The sequence below is a fragment of the Salvelinus sp. IW2-2015 genome, linkage group LG2, assembly GCF_002910315.2.
Source record: "Salvelinus sp. IW2-2015 linkage group LG2, ASM291031v2, whole genome shotgun sequence".
NCBI lineage: Eukaryota > Metazoa > Chordata > Actinopteri > Salmoniformes > Salmonidae > Salvelinus > Salvelinus sp. IW2-2015.
In genome coordinates, this window is record NC_036839.1 from 33,248,084 (window position 1) to 33,260,204 (window position 12,121).

The 12,121-nt window shown below is 42.8% G+C and overlaps 2 protein-coding genes across 2 annotated transcripts; one reads left to right on the forward strand and one right to left on the reverse strand.

The window, feature by feature from the left end:
- The first annotated feature begins 6 nt into the window (after window positions 1-6).
- On the forward strand, window positions 7-5,864 carry LOC111978456 (voltage-dependent calcium channel gamma-like subunit). Its single transcript, XM_024008534.2, has 2 exons — window positions 7-1,549; window positions 2,329-5,864. Exons 1-2 carry the CDS (start codon window positions 1,223-1,225, stop codon window positions 2,857-2,859), a joined length of 858 nt encoding a protein of 285 aa, XP_023864302.1. The 5' UTR covers window positions 7-1,222; the 3' UTR covers window positions 2,860-5,864.
- sctr (secretin receptor) lies at window positions 3,408-10,429 on the reverse strand. Its single transcript, XM_024008522.3, has 13 exons — window positions 9,845-10,429; window positions 9,432-9,546; window positions 8,150-8,245; window positions 7,776-7,879; window positions 6,401-6,510; window positions 6,022-6,154; window positions 5,541-5,694; window positions 5,295-5,355; window positions 5,129-5,198; window positions 4,949-5,040; window positions 4,714-4,840; window positions 4,333-4,374; window positions 3,408-4,229 (listed from the first exon to the last, which is right to left on the reverse strand). Exons 1-13 carry the CDS (start codon window positions 9,962-9,964, stop codon window positions 4,065-4,067), a joined length of 1,389 nt encoding a protein of 462 aa, XP_023864290.1. The 5' UTR covers window positions 9,965-10,429; the 3' UTR covers window positions 3,408-4,064.
- Window positions 10,430-12,121: the final 1,692 nt, after the last annotated feature.

A 12,121-nucleotide genomic window follows, 5' to 3' on the forward strand; every position in this document is an offset into this window, starting at 1 on the left:
GGTGGCCGCGGCCACGCGGTGTGGAGCGTTTGTATGGTCTGTGCAGAGAGGAGAGAACAGGGATAGACAGACACATAGTTGACAGGCTACAGAAGAGGCTACGCTAATGCAAAGGAGATTGGAATGACAAGTGGACTACACGTCTCGAATGTTCAGAAAGTTAAGCTTACGTAGCAAGAATCTTATTGACTAAAATGATTAAAATGATACAGTACTGCTGAAGTAGGCTAGCTGGCAGTGGCTGCGTTGTTGACTTTGTAGGCTAGCTGGCAGTGGCTGCGTTGTTGACACTACACTAATCAAGTCGTTCCGTTGAGTGTAATAGTTCCTACAGCGCTGCTATTCGGGGGCTAGCTGGCTAGCTAGCAGTGTTGATTACGTTACGTTGCGTTAAAAGAACGACAATAGCTGGCTAGCTAACCTAGAAAATCGCTCTAGACTACACAATTATCTTTGATACAAAGACGGCTATGTAGCTAGCTATGTAGCTAGCTACGATCAAACAAATCAAACCGTTGTACTGTAATGAAATGAAATGAAAATGTGATACTACCTGTGGAGCGAAGCGGAATGCGACCGGGTTGTTGAGTGCGGAAGTTCTATTCGGTAGACGTTGGCTAGCTGTTGGCTAGCTAGCAGTGTCTCCTACGTTAAGGACGACAAATAGCTGGCTAGCTAACCTCGGTAAATTAAGATAATCACTCTAAAACTACACACTCTAAACTACACAATTATCTTGGATACGAAGACAGCAAAGACAACTATGTAGCTAGCTAACACTACACTAATCAAGTCGTTCAGTTGAGTGTAATAGTTTCTACAGTGCTGCTATTCGGTAGACGGTGGACGTTTGCTAGCTGGCTAGCTGCTGGGCAGATAGCATGGTAGACTACGTTAGGACGACGAAATACGATAATTACGCAATTATCTTTGATACAAAGACGGCTATGTAGCTAGCTAAGAAGAAATTGCTAAGATTAGACAAATCAAACCGTTGTACTATAATGAAATGTAATGGAATGTAATGAAAAGTTATACTACCTGCGGACCGAAGTGCGAATGCGMCCGCTCGCTCCAACCCGGAAGTGAACTACTAACAATGGTAGGCCTACATGTATAAATTACTAATGGTGTGGSATTGGGAATCTCAACAATGGGTAGGCCTACATGTATATATTAGTAATAGTGTGGGATTAGTAATCTCAACAATGGGTAGGCCTACATGTATAAATTAGTAATGGTGTGGGATTGGGAATATCAACAATGGGTAGGCCTACATGTATATATTAGTAATGGTGTGGGATTGGGAATCTCAACAATGGCCATACTCGCGGCGTATAAATCTCTGTGCTGTCATGGAAGGAACATTCTTCCTTCCTGTCTGCTACTCCTGGCGATAGCAGAGTATCCCGTAACCAGACTTCTAATAACTACAGGGGGGAGAGTCAATCAATTCTGTCTGATATTTGAAGTGAACACATCTTTTCCGCTGCCAGTTTTGCCTCTCGGTCAAGTGGAGTACAACACCATGACCGCTATTCAGATAAAGGTAAATAGTCATGTTTTTTTAAATTATAATGACTGTTGTTAGATTTGCTTGTAAATCATATACATGCTTCTAAATAAGTAGGATTACATCTGTTTTTGCCAGATTGTCAATGGTATCATGTCCATGATGTTTATTTCTTCAGTGATATTCAGTGTTCTGTCATTACCGATGTGGTTGCTTGTGTTAGTGCATTAGCATTGAAACAACAGACTCAGAGACTTTCTCTCATACATTCATTTTATGATCACCTCATTCCAACTCTCTCACATAGCCCACATAATCCTCTCAGGACCTCCCTGCTCTCTGTTTTGATGTTCCCAAACCTTTACTCTTTGTGTGATGTGTGACAGACTTATTTGAGTGAATAATCAATTAAGAAAAACTCAGTAGACAAATATGTCAATGAAATATAGGCAGATGGGCTATCAAGGAGCTGACGCAAGTCACACTAACACAATAGCCTGTTATTTGTTCCCTTATATGCTTACAGTCTTAATTCACATGAATGAATGCACCCATTGTATTCTACACAGCTGGATCTGCTACTCAAGCCCAAGTTTCTTCTTAATCTACTGATTCAAACTCTGCTGGAGAGCAGCTTTACCAAGGTTACTGGGTTCGGGACTCCAGATAGATTTACTTACAGTGGAGTTTAAGACATGTCCCTGTGGTCACATATTGCCCTGTGTCTTTGTCTCTGTCCAAGTCACACAGGTCGGTACTGTACTCTGTACCTGCATAATTTGAATCCCCAAATTCACTAAATCCCCTTTCTGTAGGTCCCAGTAGGAGCACCCCGACAGAGGAAGGCCCGGCCTTTCTTCCTGGAGGTGTTGCCCCGCAGCCTGATCATCCTCTGCACGGCCCTGGCCATTGTCCTCTCCTCCATAGCTGTGTGCGATGGACACCGGTTGCTGGCGGGCCTGGAGGCAGTGGTGGAACGAACAGCCTCACCTAACTGCACCACCCACCTAGGTGTATCTGGGGTGGCGGTCGGCCTGGGCCTGGGTCACTCTATGGTCTTCCTGGCTGTGGCGGGAGCTATCTTTGGCCTGGAGTTGCTGGTCATATCGCAGGTGAGTGAGGACCGGGACTCGGGCTGGCGGTGGGGCCTGGGGTCAGCTCTGGTGCTTGTGACGGTGGCGCTGTCGGCAGGGGGAGTGGTGGTGTTGGTGTCTCTGCTCCGGCAGCAGGCCTCTCCTTTGGGCTTCACACTTACCTTCTGGTGCCAGTTTACCGCAGTCTTCCTGCTCTTCCTCAACGGCATGGCAGCGCCACATCCATCACATGGCCCTGCAGGCACCACCTAGAGGCCGCCTGGGGAAATGCTAGAGGTGAAAGAGCACAAGGAGTCCAGCAGTGTCCAGCTACAGCAGTACGGCAGAAGGCATTTTCATATTCCAAACACGCAGACGTCCCAGGAACAGTGATTTCCTGTTGGGATTAGGTTTAGGGTTACGCCCAGGGTTGAGGACTGTGGAGTATAGTGGACATCAGGACATCTCTGCATCCATGGGTGTCACAGTGCCTGAGATGTAACAGGGTCTATTGGAATGAATCAGCTGTGTGTATGAATCCCTCAAGGCCTTGTGCATGTGCAGCTTGTTAATAGCACATACTGGGAACAGTAAACAACGACGTCTGCCTGTCTATATGCAGTCAAATCATCTTCATTGTTTTGTGGAAATACAGCTCTGGATTGTGTAGATTTTTTTTTTTTTTTTACAACATATGTTTTTCTTAGTTACACTGAGCGTAGTAACTAATGTGTAACTTCCTTTTAACCTTGGCCTCATAGCTAGAGGATGTATGCCAGTGGTAACGGATTAAACAGCCCAGTAAGAGATAGGAAGGATAATGACTTTTGAAATACATTTATGACATTTATTGTGAGAGTTGATTTTCTCATTGCCATCAAGTCGTACCATCATTGATCCTGTGTGAAGCACACGTAATATAACTAACATAGCATGGTTAAATTGATTCTAGGAACTGTCACCAACACATTCACACAAATTCCTTTAAACTTTACAACAGCTCTTGTATTCATGGTTAAACATACACATATCGTATGTAACACTTGGAATATACATGTTAGAAAGCCAATAAATAAAATTAAGCATGTCCACATGGTCCTTTAGAATACCTGGTCATATTGACAATTGTACAATAGGTAGGTGCAGGCACGAGTCTCTTTCATTCCTGATAGTCATGCAGTGTGTGTGCCATGCGTGCCTGCAGGTGAGGATGAGGAAAGGTCAGAATAGCAAACCCATGCACAGAAAGGTTGTCAGCGTTTTGACCCCACAACCAAAGATCCAGTCCTGTCACTAAATGCCATGCCGGTCAAAGATCATATACACTCAACAGAAAAAAAAGAAAAAGGAGGCCTCATCCTTCAAGAGTCAAACAGGAATGTCAGAATGTCACAGATAGACTGTGGAACACACATGACACCTATCCATTGACAAAGCCTCGTAGGTACAGTATAGGTAGTGAGGAGTGACTGGATGTGCTACACCAGACTAGAATGGCGTGTGGAGGGTCCCCGGGTCAGGAAGGAGACCTGGGTATGGGCCCCTACACTCTGACTCATGGAGCCATGTTGGCACCTGGCCTCCCCAGGTAGATGCTGCTTTAGCCTCCATCGCCTCCACCTCCTCTGAACCTCATACTGAACCTGGGGATAGGGTGTCAAAGGTCAACAGCCAGGGTCAGCCAATCCCCTCTCTCTATCCTCAATAATCTACTACTGGACATTGACTGTGTGGTTGTCAACTTACCTCTCCATTCAGAAAACAATATAGAACTGCTACTACAAACCCCTAGAATAGGACAGAGCACAGACAAAGGGTTAAGTAAACTAAACTAAATGTGCGGAAAATAGCATAGCGGTTAAAATGTTGAGCTAGTAACCGAAAGGTCGCTGGTTCGCACACCCTAGCTGACAAGGTGAAAAATCTGTTGATGTAACCCTAATTTTCTCCAGGGGTGCCATACTACTATGACTGACCCTATAAAACAACACATTTCACTGCACCTATCTGGTGTGTGACAATAAAACATATTTTTTTACTCACTGTATACCAAAAAGTAGATACACTGAAAGTTTGTAGCAGGGATATACTGTATGACAGTACAGTACAATACAGGTACTACAGTACCTGAGTGGAAGCAAAAGCCAGCTCGATAAAGTTCCATATTTCACTGACTTTATGTGGGAGGAATGCAAAGAGGACGTAGTGCAAACCAAAGAGAGATACCAGGAGAACGGTGGACTTAGCAAGCCTCCTGAAAATAAATATTTACAAGTACATAAGATATCATCAACATGACAAAAGTGTTTTGTTCTGTAGGTATTAAATAGCTTTTGGTCAAAAATAATAATATGTAACTCACCTATACTGGTTCAACTCATTTCTATGCATTTCCTGGGTCCTCAACTTGGCCACCAGGATTCTTATGATACTCAGAAAAAACAGCAAGTTAACCTGCGTAAGAGACAGATTTTGAGTGAGGTGCTGACTAACAGAAAATCACAAATTAGCTTATGGGGTCAAAGGTTATGGCAGAACTCACAACGATGAAGAGGAGAACAGGAACTCTGAGAATCCACCAGATCCCCTCGTGTCCCCTCCTCTCCCAGCACCTTTAAAACCAGGGGGAGAGAGAATACACACACACTCTATATGTGTGGAGCATGTAAGCATTATTACATAGATACTTGAATACAGACATAACCTACCCTTCATTCTCCTGGGTATATTTTGCCAAACTCCAGGCTACTATAACGACCATTGGGGAACCTGTAGAGGCAAACAGTCAGACAATGGAATAGGAAAAGACAGAAAATAGATGATGTCAGAGCTCCCAGACAGTCCAATTGAGTGGACAGATGTACATAGCCAAAATCAATGGTATAATCTTTTACTTTAGCAAACTTGTACTTCAGTCTTGTTAATTTAAGTTTGCTAAAGTAAAACAGGCTTACCCCAGCCCAGGACGATGTACCACCTGAGGTGCCTCTTCTGGGAGAAGAGGGAGACACTGACCAGGCTGTACAGGTAGTGTCCCTCGGCCAGCAGCCAGCTGTAGTTGGCCATGATGCAGTAGTTGGAGAACGTTGTTGCAATCTTACAGCTGACCTGTGGAGGGCGACAGAGGACCGAGACAGGCAGGAGGATAAGTCAACTCAACCGGAAGGAAGGGGAGGACGTGAGTGAGCCTTGTCTTCTTCTTCTAAGGGGTTTCTATATATAGATGAATGTTATATGATTAATGCATGTACGTAATAAAATTGAGATTGCAAGCGTGATTTGAAGTTTTTGTATTGATTGACTGGCTGATTGAACATAATTATGGTCTGATTGTCTGGTTTAGTAATTGGGTGATTGACGGGGTGGCAGTCAGTGATTAGGAGTCACTGGGTAATAAATGTTATGAAGGGATTAATAGTGATTGGTAGTAGGCACCGGATAGGAGTCACAGTGGAAGTGGTCATCAGAGGCGAAGAGCACAGCATCTCTGATGAAGATGAAGGCGGCTCGGAGGATGAAGGAGAGAAACAGTTGGATGTGGACGTAGTTACGGGTGCAGTGGAGCCTCCTTGGGGGAAGACCAAGGACACAGAGAGATAGAATAAAATACATATATTCATAATTTCATCCATTGACCCTTGTACATGCAGTGGACACAGTGAAGACAGCAGATTAAGATAAACAGTTGACATAGACAAGCAATTTAGACAAATGGAGAAGTGGTAAAAGTCATTCCTAATGTTAAGGGATGAGCAGAACAATTTATGATCTACTACAAGTATAAATCACTTGGACGGCCCCCAACTATACTCACCTGAACAGACAGAGTGTGGCAGTGGCGATGGTAAGAGACGCAGTAGAGATAGCATAGCCCACCGAGTACATGACTTGCACATAGAGGAAGTAGCCATGGGACCTGGGTGCCTGGGGAAGCAGAAACAACACTGTTCATCCAAAAGGGCATATTATAAGCACTTTGAGTTTATGAATGTATGAGTTGGGACTTTTTCAGTCAGAGAGAGAGAGGGAAAGGGAAAGGGGGATACCTAGTCAGAGTGAGAGAGAGAGAAAGAAAGAAAGAAAGAGATGTGTAAGGGTGGACGGAGTGTCCTGGCCTAACAGAAAAAGAGAGAGTGGGGGTTTGGACCATGTCGTTACTATCTGTCTCTTAAATCACTGTAGTTAAGCACTGCTGTCCACCCAGCAGGAAGACCACTCGGAACAGACTGGGAAGAGGAGTTCTGAGCAGAACCAGAACATTTCACACTGTGATTTACTCTTTTATTCCACCTGCAACTAGTCCAAATACAACACTCGGTCATAATCTGTTCCTAAATTACTACAAATAATAATAATAGGTTTACTTCACCCCAGGACACTGAAATGTTATAAATCAAATCAAATCATAGGTTTTATTGTGCACCCATATCCACTGACTCTCGCCCAGGCTGATGATATTGCCAAAAAGACATGCACCACTGTAGAAGAACTGAGTGCCAGCCTATCAAAATGCTTAACCTATACAGTATTTTCAGTGAACAGATCCTACGGGAGGAAACACACGATATGAGGTCATTAAAGAGTATTGGGACTTAGCACACCTGTGGATTCACATCATTCCTGAGGGGCATATCCCACAGAATTCTGCTTATATCACGCTATACCACAATAAACATAATGTTCAAATGCAGAGACTCCGAGATCATTGAGCACTTTTGAAGTGACAGGTTGGCGCGAAATCCATAGCCTATCTCCTCTGCACTGTATCAGCATAAAATAATGGCCTTCTAGCAGTCATTAGGACAAAGATTCAGCAGGAGGCAGGCAGGTAGAGGTGCAAATGAGTGTTAGATTTATTTACACAGCGCTGGTATTTCAAAGATGACGGTGAAATTTACAAATAGGCCAGGCTATACAAAGTTCTGACTTCAAAATGGCAGCATTCTAAAGAAAAAGCCTCTCATCAGGCAAAACCTATCTTAACCAATAAAGCACAGGTGAGGTCTACCAGGCTCAGATACAGCCTCCCCTTGAGTTACCCAACATTTAACTAACTAGAACATGCCCAACCTGTCACTCAATAATTTGAACTGCTATTTTTATATAGAGACATAAAACTAAAACTGAACTGAGGGGCTAAGCCGCCTTTAGCCGCCTCGTGGAACCAGGTACGAATCACATCATCCTACCTCAAAAGGGAAGGTGAGGGTCTCAAAGGCATACTCGCAGGCTATCTCATGTGGAGGAAACGGTTCAGTCCAGCCGTGCTCTGTGCAGTTCCTGTATACTCTGCCTGTGAGAGGAGAGAACACTGGTTTGCTAAAGAATAGATCTAAATAACGTTATTTTACAATCTTGACCATTACCCATCATTGCAACTGCTTTTTCCCGCTGGGATACTGTTTATCCTGTAATAATGCCTAAACTACACAGGCATTACATAATACCTGACATACAAAAGCCATTTACAATCATCAACCTTGAATATGGATGTGTCTGATGATGTTCTAATGTGTAACTGTTAAGGTGTCCTTGGAATGCTTAGTCATGTATGTGGGCATACCTGTGGTGCGGAGGAATCTGGGACATGGCTGTGACACAGTCTCTCCCACATCAGCATGAGGCCAGCAGTTCAGGTGGTCCCACAAACCTCGGCACTCTACAGGAGACATAATGGGTGTCATTCACAGGTATTCTAAAGGTTCTCTTCATTCATTCCACAAGGGAGGCTGAACAATTCCATCGCTCTCACAGTATACCACAAATCCTGACACATTTGGCTGCCAGCACAATATGCCTCTTGTTACTGTTATGGGAAGTCCCTTTCTAAAATCACCATCCATTTGCCAAATCACCTTGGCTTGTCTGGCAGCCCTTAGGCCCAGGTACCATATGGGCTGTGGAAGTGGAAGAGATAGAAAAGGACAGGTGTTCTATCTGTCTCTCTCGGGACGGCAGGTAGCCTGGCGGGTGGGAGCGTTGGACCAGTAAACCGAAAGGTTGCTGGATCGAATCTCCGAGCTGCCAAGGTCGTTCTGCCCTGAGCAAGGAAGTTAACCCACTGTTTCCCGTCTGCCGAAGAYGTGGCTGTCGATTAAGGCAGCCCTCTGCACCTCTCTGACTCAGAGGGGATGGATTAAACGCAGAAGACACATTTCAATTGAATGCATTCAGTTGTACAACTGACTAGGTATCGCTCTCTTAGTCTGTCTGTCCAATGTTTTATCTAATTGTTTTCTTCCTAAAGCCAATCTGAGGGCAAATCATACTCTTTCACCAAATGGAATATCAGAAATGTCAATTGTGTGATAGTGCTAACCACTTCAATCAACCATTTGCATTGTATTTCTCACAGCCTTCTCTCCTTCTCACCAGCAGGAAACCATGGTAACATGAGGTTTTCATACATTTTTAACATTTAAGTCATTTAGCAGACGCTCTTATCCAGAGCGACTTACAAATTTTCAGCATCCTAAATCCAATAAGCCAATGTGTTATGCTACTAGCCTTAAAATAAAGGGTAAAAGAACATTGCTTCGCCTCCCATATTAATGACCCCGGGGCTCCCAGCACAGATATGTGTTTATCAGGGCACTAAGACCACCAGATTCCACATATAGCAGAGGAGAGAAGCGTTTGGCTGATCTGGTTACCAGAGTAGACTCACTGCTGCCTCCAAAACTCTCCATCACTCTCCATCACCACTCCCTCTTCATTGGACGTGATTTGTGGTGTACGGATGTGCTGTTATCTAAGCTGTTTTCCTGGCCCCTCTTTGAACTTTTCTTCCTCTGTGTAGATTACATTAATGGCTAAACATGATGCCCATAGAATGACTGACTTGCCTGGTTGTTGAGAGTCAGCCTGGCTGATGTTGATCTTGAACAGATCCTTGAAGCAGCTCAACTCATCTTGGAGTAAGATGTAGTCCGGGTCACATTCTGGAGGAATGGCCTTCACCTTCAAACATGATTTTAAACGGCATCGCATTCTGTGTTGTAGTATATTTCTTTCGATTTAGAAAGGGTATAGCCATATGCCTTTATCAAAATGTGCTGCATGCCATTCTCTCGCCCTAAACTAAACTTTTAAAAATACAATGAATAATATTTTGCATTTTCAGAGGAATTTATGTTGAGACAGCGACAATTATAGTTTAAGCTACTATCATTTTCCATTTCATGATCATGATATATACACACATCCATTCATTATCAAATAATTAGGAGGAATTGGAGCACATTTGAATATCACTCACATTGGAAGAGAAGTCGAGAAGAGCTGCTATAAACACAAACCTATGCAATTGTCTGTTTATCCTCATTGCAGCTATGGTATTGCCAAGACAAACTGAGAAATAAAATAAACAAATATACATATATACTGTATACGGAATCCGCTAGGAGGGACAATTCAGGTGCGCAATGGTAACCTGGACAAAAATATATCAATAGAAAATTCCAGGAATATTACTTGACCGAAGCAGAGAGTTATTCGGTGCCTAAGTCCTGAAAGCAGGTGACAGTGTCTTGTCCTGGTTATCTCAACCCTGATTTACACAAAACTGTAAACTTCAGATGCAGCGTAAAATAGATAATCCCGTTTCTGTAGACCCCGCCTACTGCTCACTGCGCGCGGCTGTCACTGTCTGGTCACATCCATTTAGGATACAGGTTTTATCTTACCTGGAAATTGCTAAATTATAAATATTTGAATTTCCAAATTGTATAATTCGTTTTATCCTACCAGAGTTGTAGTTTATATACATTCTAAAGAACTGTTTCTGTCTCTGGCATATTAATTTCATCTCATGTGAACATTCAAGTAAATCGTGAAAGTAAACTCTCAGTTGACTCTCAGCGCCTGTCCACCGCACTCGAACTCGCTCAAACACACCTTATAGTACCCATACGACACCTCTGAGTGGTGTTTACAAAACACAACAGTGAAGTGTACGGGTAGTAAAAGTGTCACCTGGTATCACATCTCTGCAGTGTTTGCTGTTGTACATGTATGATAAGCAGCACAAGGCTTGCCAGGGGGATAAACAAGCATGTCAGCGTTATCTAGACTCACTGGGTCAATTAAGATCAAATCGATTTTTTTCTGGCCGAATACTGGGGATGGACAGAAGGAACATGAAGGAACATGGTGTTTGGTAAAGCTGTGGACCGGTATAAATCAGATCCTTTCAGGGTCTGCCTCCACTCTTAAAGACAGGTTTAGGATTGTTATATCTCTGGAGACAATTAACTGAAGGGCTTTGGTTTGATTTACAGATGTATGATCTTAATTTGAGCCAGTCTGCTACAGCAAGAAAATAATCCTGGAGCAACAGGAAAAGTAAATTATTGTGTGGATTATAATTAATGGACATTTTTGTAGTAGTTGATACAGTTTTTGATAGAGCAAATCAAGTCTGACATTTCAAAGTGGAAATTACAAACTTTAGGAGCCTTTTAAAAACACAGATACACTACACGTTTATAGTTCCTGTTATGCAAGAACATTCCCAGCAACAAGAGTGATTAAACTAAGATCCTACATCTGTAAAAGCTGTTTGGTATGTGTGAGGTGCTGAACCCTGGATCTAAAGATCAGAATACTGAAACTTTGTGTGGTTTAGATTTAGAGGAAGAAGAAACATGGGAATATGTGTTTTAAAAACCACAAAGTCACTTGCCCCTTTCTTCTACAGCCATATTGTGGACTTTTCCATTGTACAATATATAGATAATTTGCAGATCAGCTTTAAATCCATCTAGAGGGAGAGTACTGCTGGTATGAGGAAGTGGCTGCCTGGGTCTTCTGCACCTCCAAGTGGAGTATAGCCTGAGAGTTTGGCATTTGCTCGAAACCACTGATATTATATAGGGTCAGGTATTTTTTCCAACATTTAATGTTTAATTAACCTGATTCTATATCTGTGGTTAGGGTCAACAACTTTTAGCGTAGTGTATGAGGAAGTGTCAAAGCCTAATGACCAGTGTAAACAGAAGACAATTGCACTGTAACCATACCTGCCCAACCAAATGATAAATTACCTGTTTATTTTTTTGTTTATTTTAAAATTATTTATTACAAAGAAACACACGGAAGAGGTAACATTAAAGTATTAGAACATGAAGGACAAACAATACAGCATCAAGACCCTATCAAACATGTATCAGTCTTTCCGCAACAGAGCCATCCTTACGTGTGAGGGTGCGTGTGTATGATAGTGATATAAAATATATGCCATAGTTTCCTTTTTCATGATCACAATCTTGTGAATCCCGAACCCTCCAAGATCCCCCCACAGTTCCCCAATAGCTGTCCCTCAACCATTCGAGACCCCTCCCACAGTCCCCCCCGGAATAAAAATAAAATAAAAATACAATTAATTCCATTCCCCACCCCCAAGAACCCCTCAATGCACCAACAACCAAGAGAATGAACTAAAGAGAAAAAAGGAAAAGACAGAAGAAAACAGCAAACAACAATGAAAAAAATACAAATATTTAAAACAAAGGACATCAAGGCCAACTGAAATCAT

Bases quoted from the DNA above. Each gene is read 5' to 3' on its own strand.
- sctr (XM_024008522.3), bottom strand. From the start codon at position 9,964: ATGTATATTTGTTTATTTTATTTCTCAGTTTGTCTTGGCAATACCATA. The intron at 7,880-8,149 runs GTATGCCCACAT...CTCCTCTCACAG, and splicing joins CAGATTCCTCCGCACCACAG to GCAGAGTATACAGGAACTGC. The intron at 4,841-4,948 runs GTGAGTTACATA...ATTTATTTTCAG, and splicing joins AATGAGTTGAACCAGTATAG to GAGGCTTGCTAAGTCCACCG.
- LOC111978456 (XM_024008534.2), top strand. From the start codon at position 1,223: ATGTATAAATTAGTAATGGTGTGGGATTGGGAATATCAACAATGGGTA. The intron at 1,550-2,328 runs GTAAATAGTCAT...CCCTTTCTGTAG, and splicing joins TGACCGCTATTCAGATAAAG to GTCCCAGTAGGAGCACCCCG.